The sequence below is a fragment of the Monodon monoceros genome, unplaced genomic scaffold (assembly GCF_005190385.1).
Source record: "Monodon monoceros isolate NGI ecotype Baffin Bay Population unplaced genomic scaffold, NGI_Narwhal_1 Super_Scaffold_6, whole genome shotgun sequence".
NCBI lineage: Eukaryota > Metazoa > Chordata > Mammalia > Artiodactyla > Monodontidae > Monodon > Monodon monoceros.
This window is the reverse complement of record NW_021703783.1, coordinates 39040439-39052751: the sequence shown is the minus strand read 5'-3', so window position 1 is coordinate 39052751 and position 12313 is coordinate 39040439. Positions and strand designations below refer to the sequence as shown.

Genomic DNA, 12313 nt, shown 5'->3' with positions numbered 1-12313 from the left:
TTCATTTTGAAATGCCTCTTAACTCCTGTCCTGTGTACCCCAAAAGACACAGTGTCTTTTTATGTTTGTGGACAGGTTGGGCTATTCCACCAATAATTGTGCTGTTTCTTTTTACAGAGGCTGGAGGATCGCAGGCGGTATCTTGGTCCTTATCGTCTGTTCCATCAACATGTACTTTGTCGTGGTTTATGTCCAGGAACTAGGGCATGTGGCATTGTATGTGGTGGCTGCTGTGGTCAGCATAGCTTATCTGAGCTTTGTGTTTTACTTGGTAAGTCCATTTGGGAGGGGGCAGGGGCATATAGGTATCAGGGTGGTCGAGGTGTGGCTAGCACTCAGAAATGAAAGGACCTGAAAGAGTCGTTAAACCAGCTGTGATTAAACAATATTTTTAACCATAAAATCTACCTTGGTTCCTAAGAGCTATCATTTTTCTATTTCTGTCACTTCTGTCTGGTTTCCATTCTTAATAATTCCTAACAAGAGAGTGTAGTATGTTTGAAGAACTAAAAGAAGATCAGCAGTGTAGAAAGTAGAGAGTGGTACGAGATGGGATTGGAGAAGGGAGCTGTGGAGTGTGATTTCAAATCTTTGGAGAGCAGCACATGTGGGTTCACAGCCCTGCCCAGCTCTACTACTTAATAGCTATCCAATAAGGACATAATTAAATAGTGATATTCTCTCATTGAGTTATTCTAGAGTTATTTTAAAATGATGGTTATAAAATATAGCTACATAGAAAAGGAATGCAAAATTGTGTACACCTAGATAATCAAAAAAATTTTCAAAAGTCCAGAGTAAATTATGTAAAAATCGTAATAGTTGTTGTCTTAGGCTGGTGGGATTATGGATATATTCTTTTCTCTATTTTCCACATCTTCTGTAACATTACTTATATTAATGAAAAGCAGCTATAGCAACAGCAAATCCACCTCCCTATTCTACACAGGTTTCTCTGAAAAACACAGGAGTTGAGGATTAGGGACAGCAGACTTCATACCATGTCTGCTACAGAGAATGGCAGGGATGGAGGGTGGAAACCCACTGCTCATCTTTATAACACTTACCTAGTCCCCATGCCAATGTCTGCTACAGGTTATATACTTGATTGAGAAAATCATTTTAGTGAATATTGAAAAATTATGCCCTGGATGGATATGTCCCTTCTTTTTTCCTCCCCAGTAAACCATGGACACACTAAGATTATGCTGACCATAATATAGGGACTTATTCCAAGGAAACCCAAGTAACTGAGTATGTCCTTGACAGAAACTGTTTTAAAAATTTGCTATAGAACTTAAGGGAATCCTTCCTTCGTGCAAATTGGTTGTGAAGGTGCCGAGTTCTCAGTCAGCCTGAGACTATTGAGATTGTTGAAGACCCATTTTAAAAAATAAATTTATTTATTTGTTTGTTTGTTTATGGCTGCACTGGGTCTTCGTTGCTATGCGCAGGCTTTCTCTAGTCGTGGTGAGCGGTGGCTACTCTCCGTTGTGGTGCGCGGGCTTCTCATTGTGGTGGCTTCTCTTGTTGTGGAGCATGGGCTCTAGGCGTGCAGGCTTCAGTAGCTGTGGCATGAGGGCTCAGTAGTTGTGGCTCCTGGGCTCTAGAGCGCAGACTCAGTAGTTGTGGTGCATGGGCTTAGTTGCTCCACGACATGTGGGATCTTCCCGGACCAGGGATCGAATCCGTGTCCCCTGCATTTGCAGGCGGATTCTCAACCACTGTGCCACCAGGGAAGTCCCTGAAGACCCATTTTTAAGGCTTAGGGCTGATTCTAGAGTGAATTACTACTGTTGAGCTCTAAAACATATACTTATAGAGCAGCTCAGTAGACTATAGCAGTTGTATTAGCCAATCAGTCATTCCCCCTATCGTGAGGAATGGGGTAGGACTGAAGAAAAGTGGTCTTCAGGGAACTCTCCCAGTCAGCTAAAAGAAACAAACCAAACACAAAGCAGTAGGAACAGAGGGAACTCAGTATTGAAAATAGTATGGCAAAAGAGGTTTGTATCTGAGCAGTGCAATGTGGGCAGTCATGGGTAAGAGGTCGGTGAATGATGACTGTATTTTCTCTTTCAGGGTTGGCAATGTTTGATTGCACTGGGCATGTCCTTCCTGGACTGTGGGCACACGGTAAGCACCTCTAAAGTCCTGCTGACCGAAGGAGCCACCAGTGGCTATACTAAGTAAACACTGGGTCAGTCTGTCTGTCTTCCGCAGGTAGCCATCAGAGCCAGTGTGTTGCTATGGTTTACTGTGTGAACATAGCCAAAAGTATGTGCTGTTGCACAGACTGCATTTAGGACTCAGCTGTTTGTTGGGAAAGGCTTTGCATATGTGTTTGAAAGAAGCCATTATTTTTCTTCCTGACCTCCTAACCTTGAAAAGCTGACATCTGCTGCTCTCAAACAACACTAAACTCTTTAGCTGCCCAAGGGCCAGCTTGTTTTATCGTTTTGAGAGATCACTATTGTAGCCTCTCCCATTGCGGAGCACAGATTCCAGACGCGCAGGCTCAGCAGCCATGGCTCACGGGCCCAGCCGCTCCGCGGCATGTGGTATCTTCCCGGACCGGGGCATGAACCCGTGTCCCCTGCATCGGCAGGCGGACTCTCAACCGCTGCGCCACCAGGGAAGCCCTATGCATGATTCTTAACAAGACTGACTATATGTTAAAAAAACATATTTGGAAAATGCAGTAAATTTTTCATGATACAAATTACAGAATGGGTATGAGAGTTTTGTTTATCAAAAGATAATGGATTTTAAAAGGCTGAGAAATACTTTCCTTATGCATACCCTTTGAATTATTTTAATTATAAAAAAATAAAATCTCAACTAGAGTGGTTTGATCCATTTGAAATATAAAATTACGAGATATCTACCTCTATCAGGTTCAGGGTTCTCTTAACTTATTTTCACTTTAAATTTCTCTGGATGTTAAGAGGGGTGAGAAAGCATAAAGAAGATGGTAAATGGACAGATAGCAAAACTCACCTGTAGGTGGTGGTTACTCATCTCATTTGAAAATCACTTCGATGATTTTCCTCAGAAACTGAAAGCTTATCGAAATTTTCTTGGGAGTCCTAATTTTAATAACTTTCATGTTAGTACCAAGCTTTCCTGACGGTATTTCTTCTTGAGCACTTAGAGTCATGAAACCTTCACCTTCCTCCTTCAGGAGGGTAGTGATAGAAAGAGATGGTAGCGCTTATGCACTGATGTTCTCATGAGACTTTGGGGTGAGGAGAAAATCTTGAAAGAAGAAGAGCCATCTGTTTTATTCCTAAAAGCCACCTTCTACCAGAATCGTCACCTTTTTCTGAAGCATGCCCAAGACGACTTGCAAGGCAATCTCGGGAGCTCTGGATCTAACGGTTGCAAAGCTCGCTCGCTCTCAGCAAGTCCTTAGGTATCACTATGGTTACAAAGCTCTCTCAGCAGGGTTGTGCTGGGCTACCTCTCTTCAGCCATTCCCTCAGAGGGAAAAACTTTGAGACCAGATGGTGGAGCTCTGGAATCAGAGGAGATGGGTCCCTTCAGCATGCAGCTGCTGCTCTTCAGCCACTTCTGACATTTTTACATGTGGAGCCTGAGACTATGTGATTATCTCAAACCAAATCACATTTGTCTGATGGAGATAAATAATCAAGTCTTTTATAGCCACTGACTTGGAGAGAACAGTAATGGGAATGGCATTGAAGGACTTTTCATTTTTGGTGTTTTCTTTCTGGAGTCCTTGTTGATTGATGTTCTCTGTTCACCTGAGCCCCTAAAGGCATTATTGCCGATACTTTGTACACAGTTAAAAGCATAGACTGAATGGACTGTCTTTTATATGGCATTAAGGGTAAACTACTATGTTTCACTGACCTTACCTTTATCTCAGCCCCTCCAGTGATACAGCACAGGATCATGAGAGACAAATTTCCCTAACTGTCCCTCCTCATATCCCTCCCTCTCCCCTACCATCATTCCCCAAACTGACATAAGACCATACTGAAGATATCGGGGACTGACATCTTAAGCTCTCGTCTGGCTGCTGTAGGTGAGGGCCACATTGACAAAATTCTTTGTAAAGACACTACAGTAACATTTACCTTTGCCCCCAGTCTGGGTGAGTCCAGTCAGTCTCAGATTCACAAATATTTAGAAGCCCAGGTAAAAGCTGCTAGTTTTCTTTGAAAAGTTATATATATGACTTGCAATGATGGAAAATTTCTTCCCAGTTAAATGGCATTTTATATCAGTGTGTGTGTAGTAGTATTCAGTGTTAAAAACACTCCCATACTGTATTCCATTTGATCCTTTCAGATAGAAAGTGTACTTTCTAGTCAGCCAGTACTTTGGGTACAGTAAACAATGTTTAGGACTGAAGTCTTCCAGTGCCAGCATGTGCAGTATGTTTGTGTGGAATGTTTAAGGATATACAATTGTATTTTATGTAAACTGGTCCTTGTTCTCCATAAATGTGGCATGAAATAATTGTGCTGCTACAGCATACTGGGAATTAACAGGGATGGGAAAGAGCTGCAGTTTGGCTCCTGTGAGGTCCTGCTAGTGGTTTTAGGAGTGATTGCAGCAAGTTTTTAGTGATCATTCAACAATATGTAAACTTGGTTTGTAATTAAAAAGTTTTTTTTCCTTTTTCCAATTTGGTTTCCTGGGTATTCTTTTAACTTTGAAAATACTTTATTAATGGGGCGTCAACCACTTTGAAATACTGAAACATCAACTACCACCTGGAATGACATACTAAACTCACACTGTTAGTGATTTTTCTCTTTAGAAGAGAGAGAGAAATACAGTTGATCTCTGGACAACCCGGGGTTGGGGCACTGACCCTCCATGGAATAAAAAAATCTGTGTAAAATTTATAGTTGGGCTTTCATGTTTATAGTCGGCCCTTCATGTCCAGTGTTCCTCCGAATCTGTGGTTCCACGTTCTCAGATTCAACCTGCCTGGGGTCATGTAGTATTTACCATTGGGAAAAAAAATCCATGTATGAGTGGACTCACGCAGTTCAAATTCATGTCGTTCAAGGCTCAACGTAGGTTTAGTTCCCAGAAGACTTGATGAATTGCAGACACCAAACACTAATTTCTATTACCCATTTAGTCAGATAGTTTTGCCATTGCTAAAGGTTACATCATTACCATATTTAAAGTTGAAAAAACATTGTCATCTGGCCTTTTTCTGCTCTAAGCGGAAAATTTTTCTATCTGTAGTCTTGTTTCACCATTGAGGTCTTTTATATTCTGTATATGCTACCAGAAAAAAAGTATGAGTATTTGAAAAGAGAAACCAAAATTGTTCAGGTTAAAAATGAAAGCATTTTGGCAGACCTGATATAAATGGAAATATTGGCACCGTTTAATAAAAACAAAGACAGAGCTCAGACACAGTAAACTACTAGCCTTGTCACCAAACACATGGCAGGAAAATCTAAGTCAGCACTTAATTTGTTTCAAGAATGTCACTAGAACTTCATTTTCCCTTTCTCTGTTGCAAGCTTTCCCTGTTTGTCTTACAGGAGCTGAATACTGTAAGTAACACCATAGAAGTTACCTGGCAATTTTGTTCTCCATGTTGTCCTTCCTCATTTAGCTCTCCCTTCTAATTTTGTTTTTGTTTAAATCTTTTTTTTTTTGCCTTGCTGCGTGGCTTACGGGGTCTCAGTTCCACTCGGGCCCATGGCAGTGAAAGCCCAGAATCCTAACCACTAGGCCACCAGGGAACTCCTTACTTTGGATTTAATTTCAGAACTAAAATCGGATGCATAACAATTTGAAGATCCTGATCTGAGATATTTCCTTTAGCTCTGCCCTCTGGAGTGCTTTCTGTTCCTTCCTTGGATAGGACCAATGCATCCAAATGTGTCACCTTCTCTTGGCACCTTGGCTTTTGAATGTTAAAAATGACTAACACACTGCTATGTGCTAGCCGGGGTCTTTGCACTCATATGATCTCATGTAATTCTTATAACAAGAAGATCAGCCTCTATATAGATAAGGCAACTGAAGGACCAAAAAGTAAAATAATACATCACTAAAAAGTGGGCAGTTGGCATTTGAACTTGAGTAGCTTAATTCCAGAGCCCACATCATCATTACCAGTCATGCTATATAATATATAGTATACACTTCATGCGCAGTTAAGATACCAAGCTTTGGTGTTTAGCAGCTCCAAGAACAGCAACATATCAAAGATACTTTGCTTGATCCTCTGATGAGTGCTAGAATATGGTTTAGATCAAAAGCTGCCAACTGGTAGGCTAATTTTGTTTGGCCTGTGCTAAATTTTAAAAAGTACCTGAATGCTTTTTCAGGTAGGTGTGGAAAATGGGCAGGGCCTTCTATGATCCTACCCCAGCAATAACTAAGGACTGATAGTTTATTCATTTGCATACCTCTCTGCCCTTGAAAGGTTTAGCCAATTCCTGTGCAATTTACCCCATTTCTTAGTGCCTCCGAGCAATATGACAAACTCCTCCAATGAAGGAGTGCTCTCTGCTAAGTCATCTAAGTGATACAACCTGGAGGTCAAGGGACTAAAAATGCAACCCTTGCTTTCTACATAATGAAGAAGCCCACCACCTTAGCTCACTTGAGAAAAGACTGCAGTGAATTGTCAGTGTATCTGACAATCGCTCTTGGTTACTAAAGCTTGAGTCATAAGACCTTAAAGTGAGTAAGCAAGCTGAAGTCTGAAGTCCCGTGGTCCTGCCCTAAGGCCAGTGTGACTCAGTAATTTCCTAGCCCACTAGTTGAGAATAGTTTTATCTTGGGCTCCATTTGGTTTCATCTTCACACAGTCATCACAAGCTTGTGAGGTATACAGGGCAATTTGTAATGTGTTAAAAAATTATTGAAGACTGGAACTTCCCTGGTGGTCCAGTGGTTAGGACTCCACACTTCCACTGCAGGGGGCGCAGGTTCGATCCCTGGTTGGGGAACTAAGATCCCGCATGCTGTGTGGCACAGCAATTACTGAAGACTAACGTGAGATAGCTTATTAACGTACTTGACATTTTCAAATGTAGCGTTCATTCCCATTTTACAAATAAGTAGGATAAGGCTCCAGAAAGATACATGACTTGCTCAAGGTCATAGGAAGGGGCAGAGTTGGAGCCTGACCCCAACTCCAGTTCCTTTTCCACTATATAATAGAAACATTTTCTTTCTATGAATTTATAGTGTGCATTCGGCATCCTGAGCACTCATGATTTAATTTAATTCTTATAACAAAAGGATCAGCCTCTATGCAGGTGAGGCAACTGATAGGCCAAAAAGAGTTTGTTGTTGACAAGGGGCAACAACATTCCTAACACCCCAAGTAATAACAGTAGGGCTAAAAGGAGACTCAGTGATTGTCCCATGGTGAATTTGGAGGAGAGAAAAAGTAAGATACAACTTCACAGATGCCAACACAAACCATCTGGATTCAGGTCTCCAGGGGTGGGTCTGACAACGTGTTTTAAAAGCAGCCGAAGTGATTCTAATTCAGCCTGATAAACGTTTGGGACCCGTAGCTCATCTCTTCTCTTAGTACATGACATTTTGTTTTTTTTAATGAAAGGCTTGGCTTTGCTCAGGTGCCAAAGGATAATAGGACCCAGATAATAGGGTCAGGATTTAGATTATTTGCGATTTGATTTCTTTTTTTTTTTGGCCGTGCTGGGCAGCTTGTGGGATCTCAGTTCCCTGACCAGGAGTTGAACCTCTGCGCTCTCAGCAGTAAAAGCCTGGAGTCCTAACCACTGGGCAGCCAGAAAAGTCCCTGAAATTTTATTTCTAACACACTTGGTATTAAAGTACAAAAGCTCGCAGTGCGTTTGCTCTTAATATCCTGATCAGAAATGATCATCCTGAGGCAGAGTGTGTCGCAAGAATAGTCAAAGTGCAAATTTTCCTGAGGGCATTCGGTACCATCTCAATCTTTAACTATTTTGGCTCCTAGCAATTATTTTATATACAATAAACCATTCATGTATCTGTAAGCCATTTCTTTTCTGAAATGAAAGTCTATATAGCAGAACTGAAAAAAGACCTACATTGACATGCTGATTATAGGTACTTAAATGCCAAATTCAATATTTAAATACTTGCAAATCAGTCTAACCCTTTTCCATCTTTTTGTCCTCAGTACCTACGTCTGGGATTGACAGTTCAGCCTGAACTCTACCTTCTGAACACCGTGGATGCTGACTCACTTGTGTCTAGATGACTGACAGCCTGAGAGACTCTATAAGACCCACTTTCTCTTAGTCCTTTTGTGCCAAGTGTCCTGTTAACGTATCTCTGTTAGTTCAGTGGTGAGTTTTGTTCAACCATTTTGAGCAGAAGGCAAAGATTTCCTCATGGGACGGGTGTTAAAAGCTGACAGCTTTAAGCGTAGGTCAGAGACCCGGAGAGTGCTGCAACTGCCAGAGTTAAATTTTTAGCCCATGATGGTCACACACCCCTATGGGCTTGTGTCTCGACTTCTGGAATTTTAAAAATATATATGTGTGTATGTTTAGGTAAACCTGAACATATCAGTTTGGGTAGAGTTTTAAGGTTATATAAAAATGATAGATCTTTTGTATTTTTTTTAACAAATGTTGCTCAGATAAATCAGATATTTATTTTGTCTGGATCGCAAGTCACAAAGGAAAAGGAGCATTGTTCTTTTTCAGAGTGAACTGGTCAAGCTGACTTACTTTTAAAGTGATACTTGACTATAGCCAGTTAAATTTCACTTTGATTTTTATTGACTGAACCTTGGTGACTACTGATTCTAGCACATCATTTCCAAAGAAAACACTTCTTCTATTTGGCATGTTTAATCCTGGTTGTCGGTGTGCTTTGTGATTGTTATTTTCTTTGTTGCTTTTCTTGAGTTTTTTTCAGAGATATGATGGTATTTTCCAAAGAGCTTAATGCCTACGAACAGGATCCAGAAATCACACTGAAACCAATGATCAGTTTTCCCTGCTGCATTGTAACTCAGCCCATTCTAGCATTTAAGTTGTAGGTATAAAAAGAATTCTAACATTTAACTTTGTAAGTCCCAACAGAAGATAATGGAGGTATTAGTTTTCTTTCTGATGTGTGTATAGTCCCACCATGTCTTTTCTTCCCACTTTTCCCATTAACACTCCAAACACCATTTCTAGGTCCAAAGTCTATTTCCCAGAGTGGCTAATATTTCTAACGCTGACTCTCCTAGGGAATGCTAAGCGTTTTAAGTTGTATATACCAAGTATAATAGTATGAGATGAGAACTAGACTGGGACTTGGAAGATTTGTCCACATGTCACAAGCTGCCTGCCTACATGTGGCTTATAGAAATATATTTTTTGATCCCTCTGTTCCTAACCAGGATTTTTTTTCCATAAAATTTTTATAATAAAACATTTAGTATTTAAAACTTGAAAGTTTCTGCATAACGATCTGATTGAAAAGTCAGAAGATTTTCAACATTGGGCCCACGTTCCTTCATGGAAGTGCAGTTGGCTTAAACTGAGTGGCAGCTATCCATTTTTTTTTTTTTACATCTTTATTGGAGTATAATTGCTTTACCATGGTGTGTTAGTTTCTACTGTATAACAAAGTGAATCAGCTATACATATACATATATCCCCATATCTCCTCCCTCTTGCGTCTCCCTCCCACCCTCCCTATCCCACCCCTCTAGGTGGTCACAAAGCACCGAGCTGATCTCCCTGTGCTATGCAGTTGCTTCCCACTAGCTATCTATTTTACACTTGGTAGTATATATAAGTTCATGCCCAGCTATCCATTTTTAATGGAATATACTCCAGGGTGGCATCCATGCCTTTTTTCATTTCCTTCCAGCCCAAAGGCATTGAGTTTGCAAACCCCGCAGGCTTTGTGTGTTTGAGCATCACTTCTCTCTTTCAGCTTAAAAACTGAATATCCAACCTCTCTGCCTTATTTTATTTTATTTTTTTCTGCCTTATTTTAAAACTTAGCACCTTTCAATAAGGCTTAAAAAAATTCAGACATTGCCTATGTTCATTTATAATGATTTGATCCTCTAAGTGGCAGGGATTTTGTCCAAGATGATACTTTCAAATTCCCTCATTTCTACTTCATGGCCCTTGAAACTTCTGATAAGAGCGGCATCCTTGCAACGTAGGTTAGAGACCTTCTGATCTCAAAAATGAAACTGAGTTAATGCCACTTATCAGCTTTTACTTGAAAAAGCGACTTAAAAAATGAGTTTCAGCATTTTCGTTTCTTTATACAGAGACAGCAATCTAGATGAATCAGTTTGTTGGATTTTCCTCCCTCCATGGGCAATTTCATTTCTCAGTAGTTTCACTACCAGAGAATATTTGGGGAAAGAAAAAAAAAGCAAAAAAAAAAATCCTGTTTTGCAACTCATAAAAAGATAAGGTGGTTGGTTAAACAGAGATTAAGTACTTGAGGAATTTCTGTAGCTTTTCTCCATTCTTTAACTGTATGTTACTAGGAACAGACTAGAGTTTACAAAAATTTATAAGTATACCCCTCAGGTCATATAGCTCCTGTAATCAGAAAATTTGATAATAAAGCAAACTGAATCATGCTAAAACCAGTAGAGAAGATTGATGTCTAAGGAGTGAGTCTTCGGTAAAGTTTTATGCTAAGTTAAGAATATTTAATTATTCTTTAATTTATGATTTACAAATCTGGATTTCTATGTTATGTGCTTATATAGATATTAATATATTCAATCTTTTTTTTTTTGGCCGTGCTGTGCAGCATGTGGGATCTTAGCTCCCCAACCAGGGATTGAACTCTCGCCCCCTGCAGTTTTAAGTGTGGAGTCTTAACCCCTGGATCGCCAGGGAAATCCCAATATATTCAATCTTAAGATTAACCTAGATGCATATACTCACTCAGTTCCTGGGGTTTAACACTGTGGAGTCAGTTTTTTAAAAGGATGCTCTGACAGTGTATACCCAGAATGTTAGAACAATGCAATTTAATAATTGTTACTGGGCAGCTGCTGCTACCTACCTGTGTGTTGGCTTAATGTAAAAGGCAGTCAGAGCATATCCAGGCACACGAAATAGTTTAGTCAGTGAGGCAGAGGTTACAGCAGACGATGAAAATAGCCTTCTCAGTTTTAAACATTATGATATTAAGCCACCAAACCTTTGCCCCAGAAGTATTGTGCAAATTCAGGTACTGTATTTTATCTATTTATAAGGTCCTCCTGCAACAGCCTCCCATCTTTACCCAGGCTAATGTGGGTAAATGGGCATCCTGCATACTTAACTTTTCTCCATACAAGATTTTACATTTTAATTTAAACATAATTTGTGAGCTCTCATGCATAATACTTTTTTTTTTTTGTGGTACGCGGGCCCCTCACTGTTGTGGCCTCTCCCGTCGCGGAGCACAGGCTCTGGACGCGCAGGCTCAGCGGCCATGGCTCACGGGCCCAGCCGCTCCGCGGCATGTGGGATCTTCCCGGACCGGTAACGAACCTGTGTCCCCTGCATCGGCAGGCGGACTCTCAACCACTGCGCCACCAGGGAAGTCCCATAATACTCTTAATAAATATTTTTCATCGCTTTTTTCAAGCAATAAATATATTACTTTAGTACTTTCAGAGTAAGATTATGACAAAATTCTGGAATCTCTTGGGTTTTGTGAGAAAAGCCCATTTCTGATTAAACACTTCAGTTAATCTATTTTTACTGCTGAGCATATATTGGGAGAGTGGGATCTTTCTGGTAGCCTGATTAGAAGTATCTTTTCATTGTGTAATCAACATGAAGGATGACATTTCTATTCCAGCCATCTTAAATTTTTCTGAATTTCATGGAACATATTAGAGCCAACTGCTGGAATATTTACCCTAGTAGAATAAAGTAGTTGGATTCTTTCCTTGCCTATTTTTTTTTAATTAATTAATTTATTTTTGGCTGCACTGGGTCTTTGTTGCTGCACGCGGGCTTTCTCTAGCTGCAGCGAGCGGGGGCTACTCTTCGTTGCAGTGTGCGGGCTTCACATTGCGGTGTTTTCTCTTGTTGCAGAGCACCGGCTCTAGGCGCGTGGGCTTCAGTAGTTGTGGCTCACAGGCTCAGTAGTTGTGGCTTCCAGGCTCTAGAGCAGAGGTTCAGTAGTTGTGGCACACGGGCTTAGTTGCTCCACAGCATGTGGGATCTTCCTGGACTAGGGCTCGAACCCGTGTTCCCTGCAATGGCAGGCGGATTCTTAACCACTGCGCCACCAGGGAAGTCCCTCCTTGCCTATTTTCTATGGAGGACAGTGTTGACTGAAACGTGTACTTGTTGGTGGCACTAGAAGA

At 40.7% G+C, this 12313-nt stretch overlaps 1 protein-coding gene across 6 annotated transcripts in view; it reads left to right on the top strand.

The window, feature by feature from the left end:
• Positions 1 to 12313, top strand: part of SLC11A2 (solute carrier family 11 member 2) — a 58884-nt gene that overhangs the window by 42673 nt on the left and 3898 nt on the right. For 3 of the 6 annotated variants that reach the window (XM_029205202.1, XM_029205205.1, XM_029205203.1), the window contains exons 15-17: positions 118 to 271; positions 2083 to 2136; positions 8150 to 9541. In XM_029205202.1, coding sequence (XP_029061035.1) covers positions 118 to 271; positions 2083 to 2136; positions 8150 to 8230 — 289 coding nt within the window. In that variant the 3' untranslated portion in view covers positions 8231 to 9541. Of the gene's footprint in view, positions 1 to 117; positions 272 to 2082; positions 2137 to 3154; positions 4619 to 8149; positions 9542 to 12313 lie in introns of those variants that run through there. The other 3 variants (XR_003791087.1, XM_029205201.1, XM_029205206.1) reach the window with 3 other exon arrangements.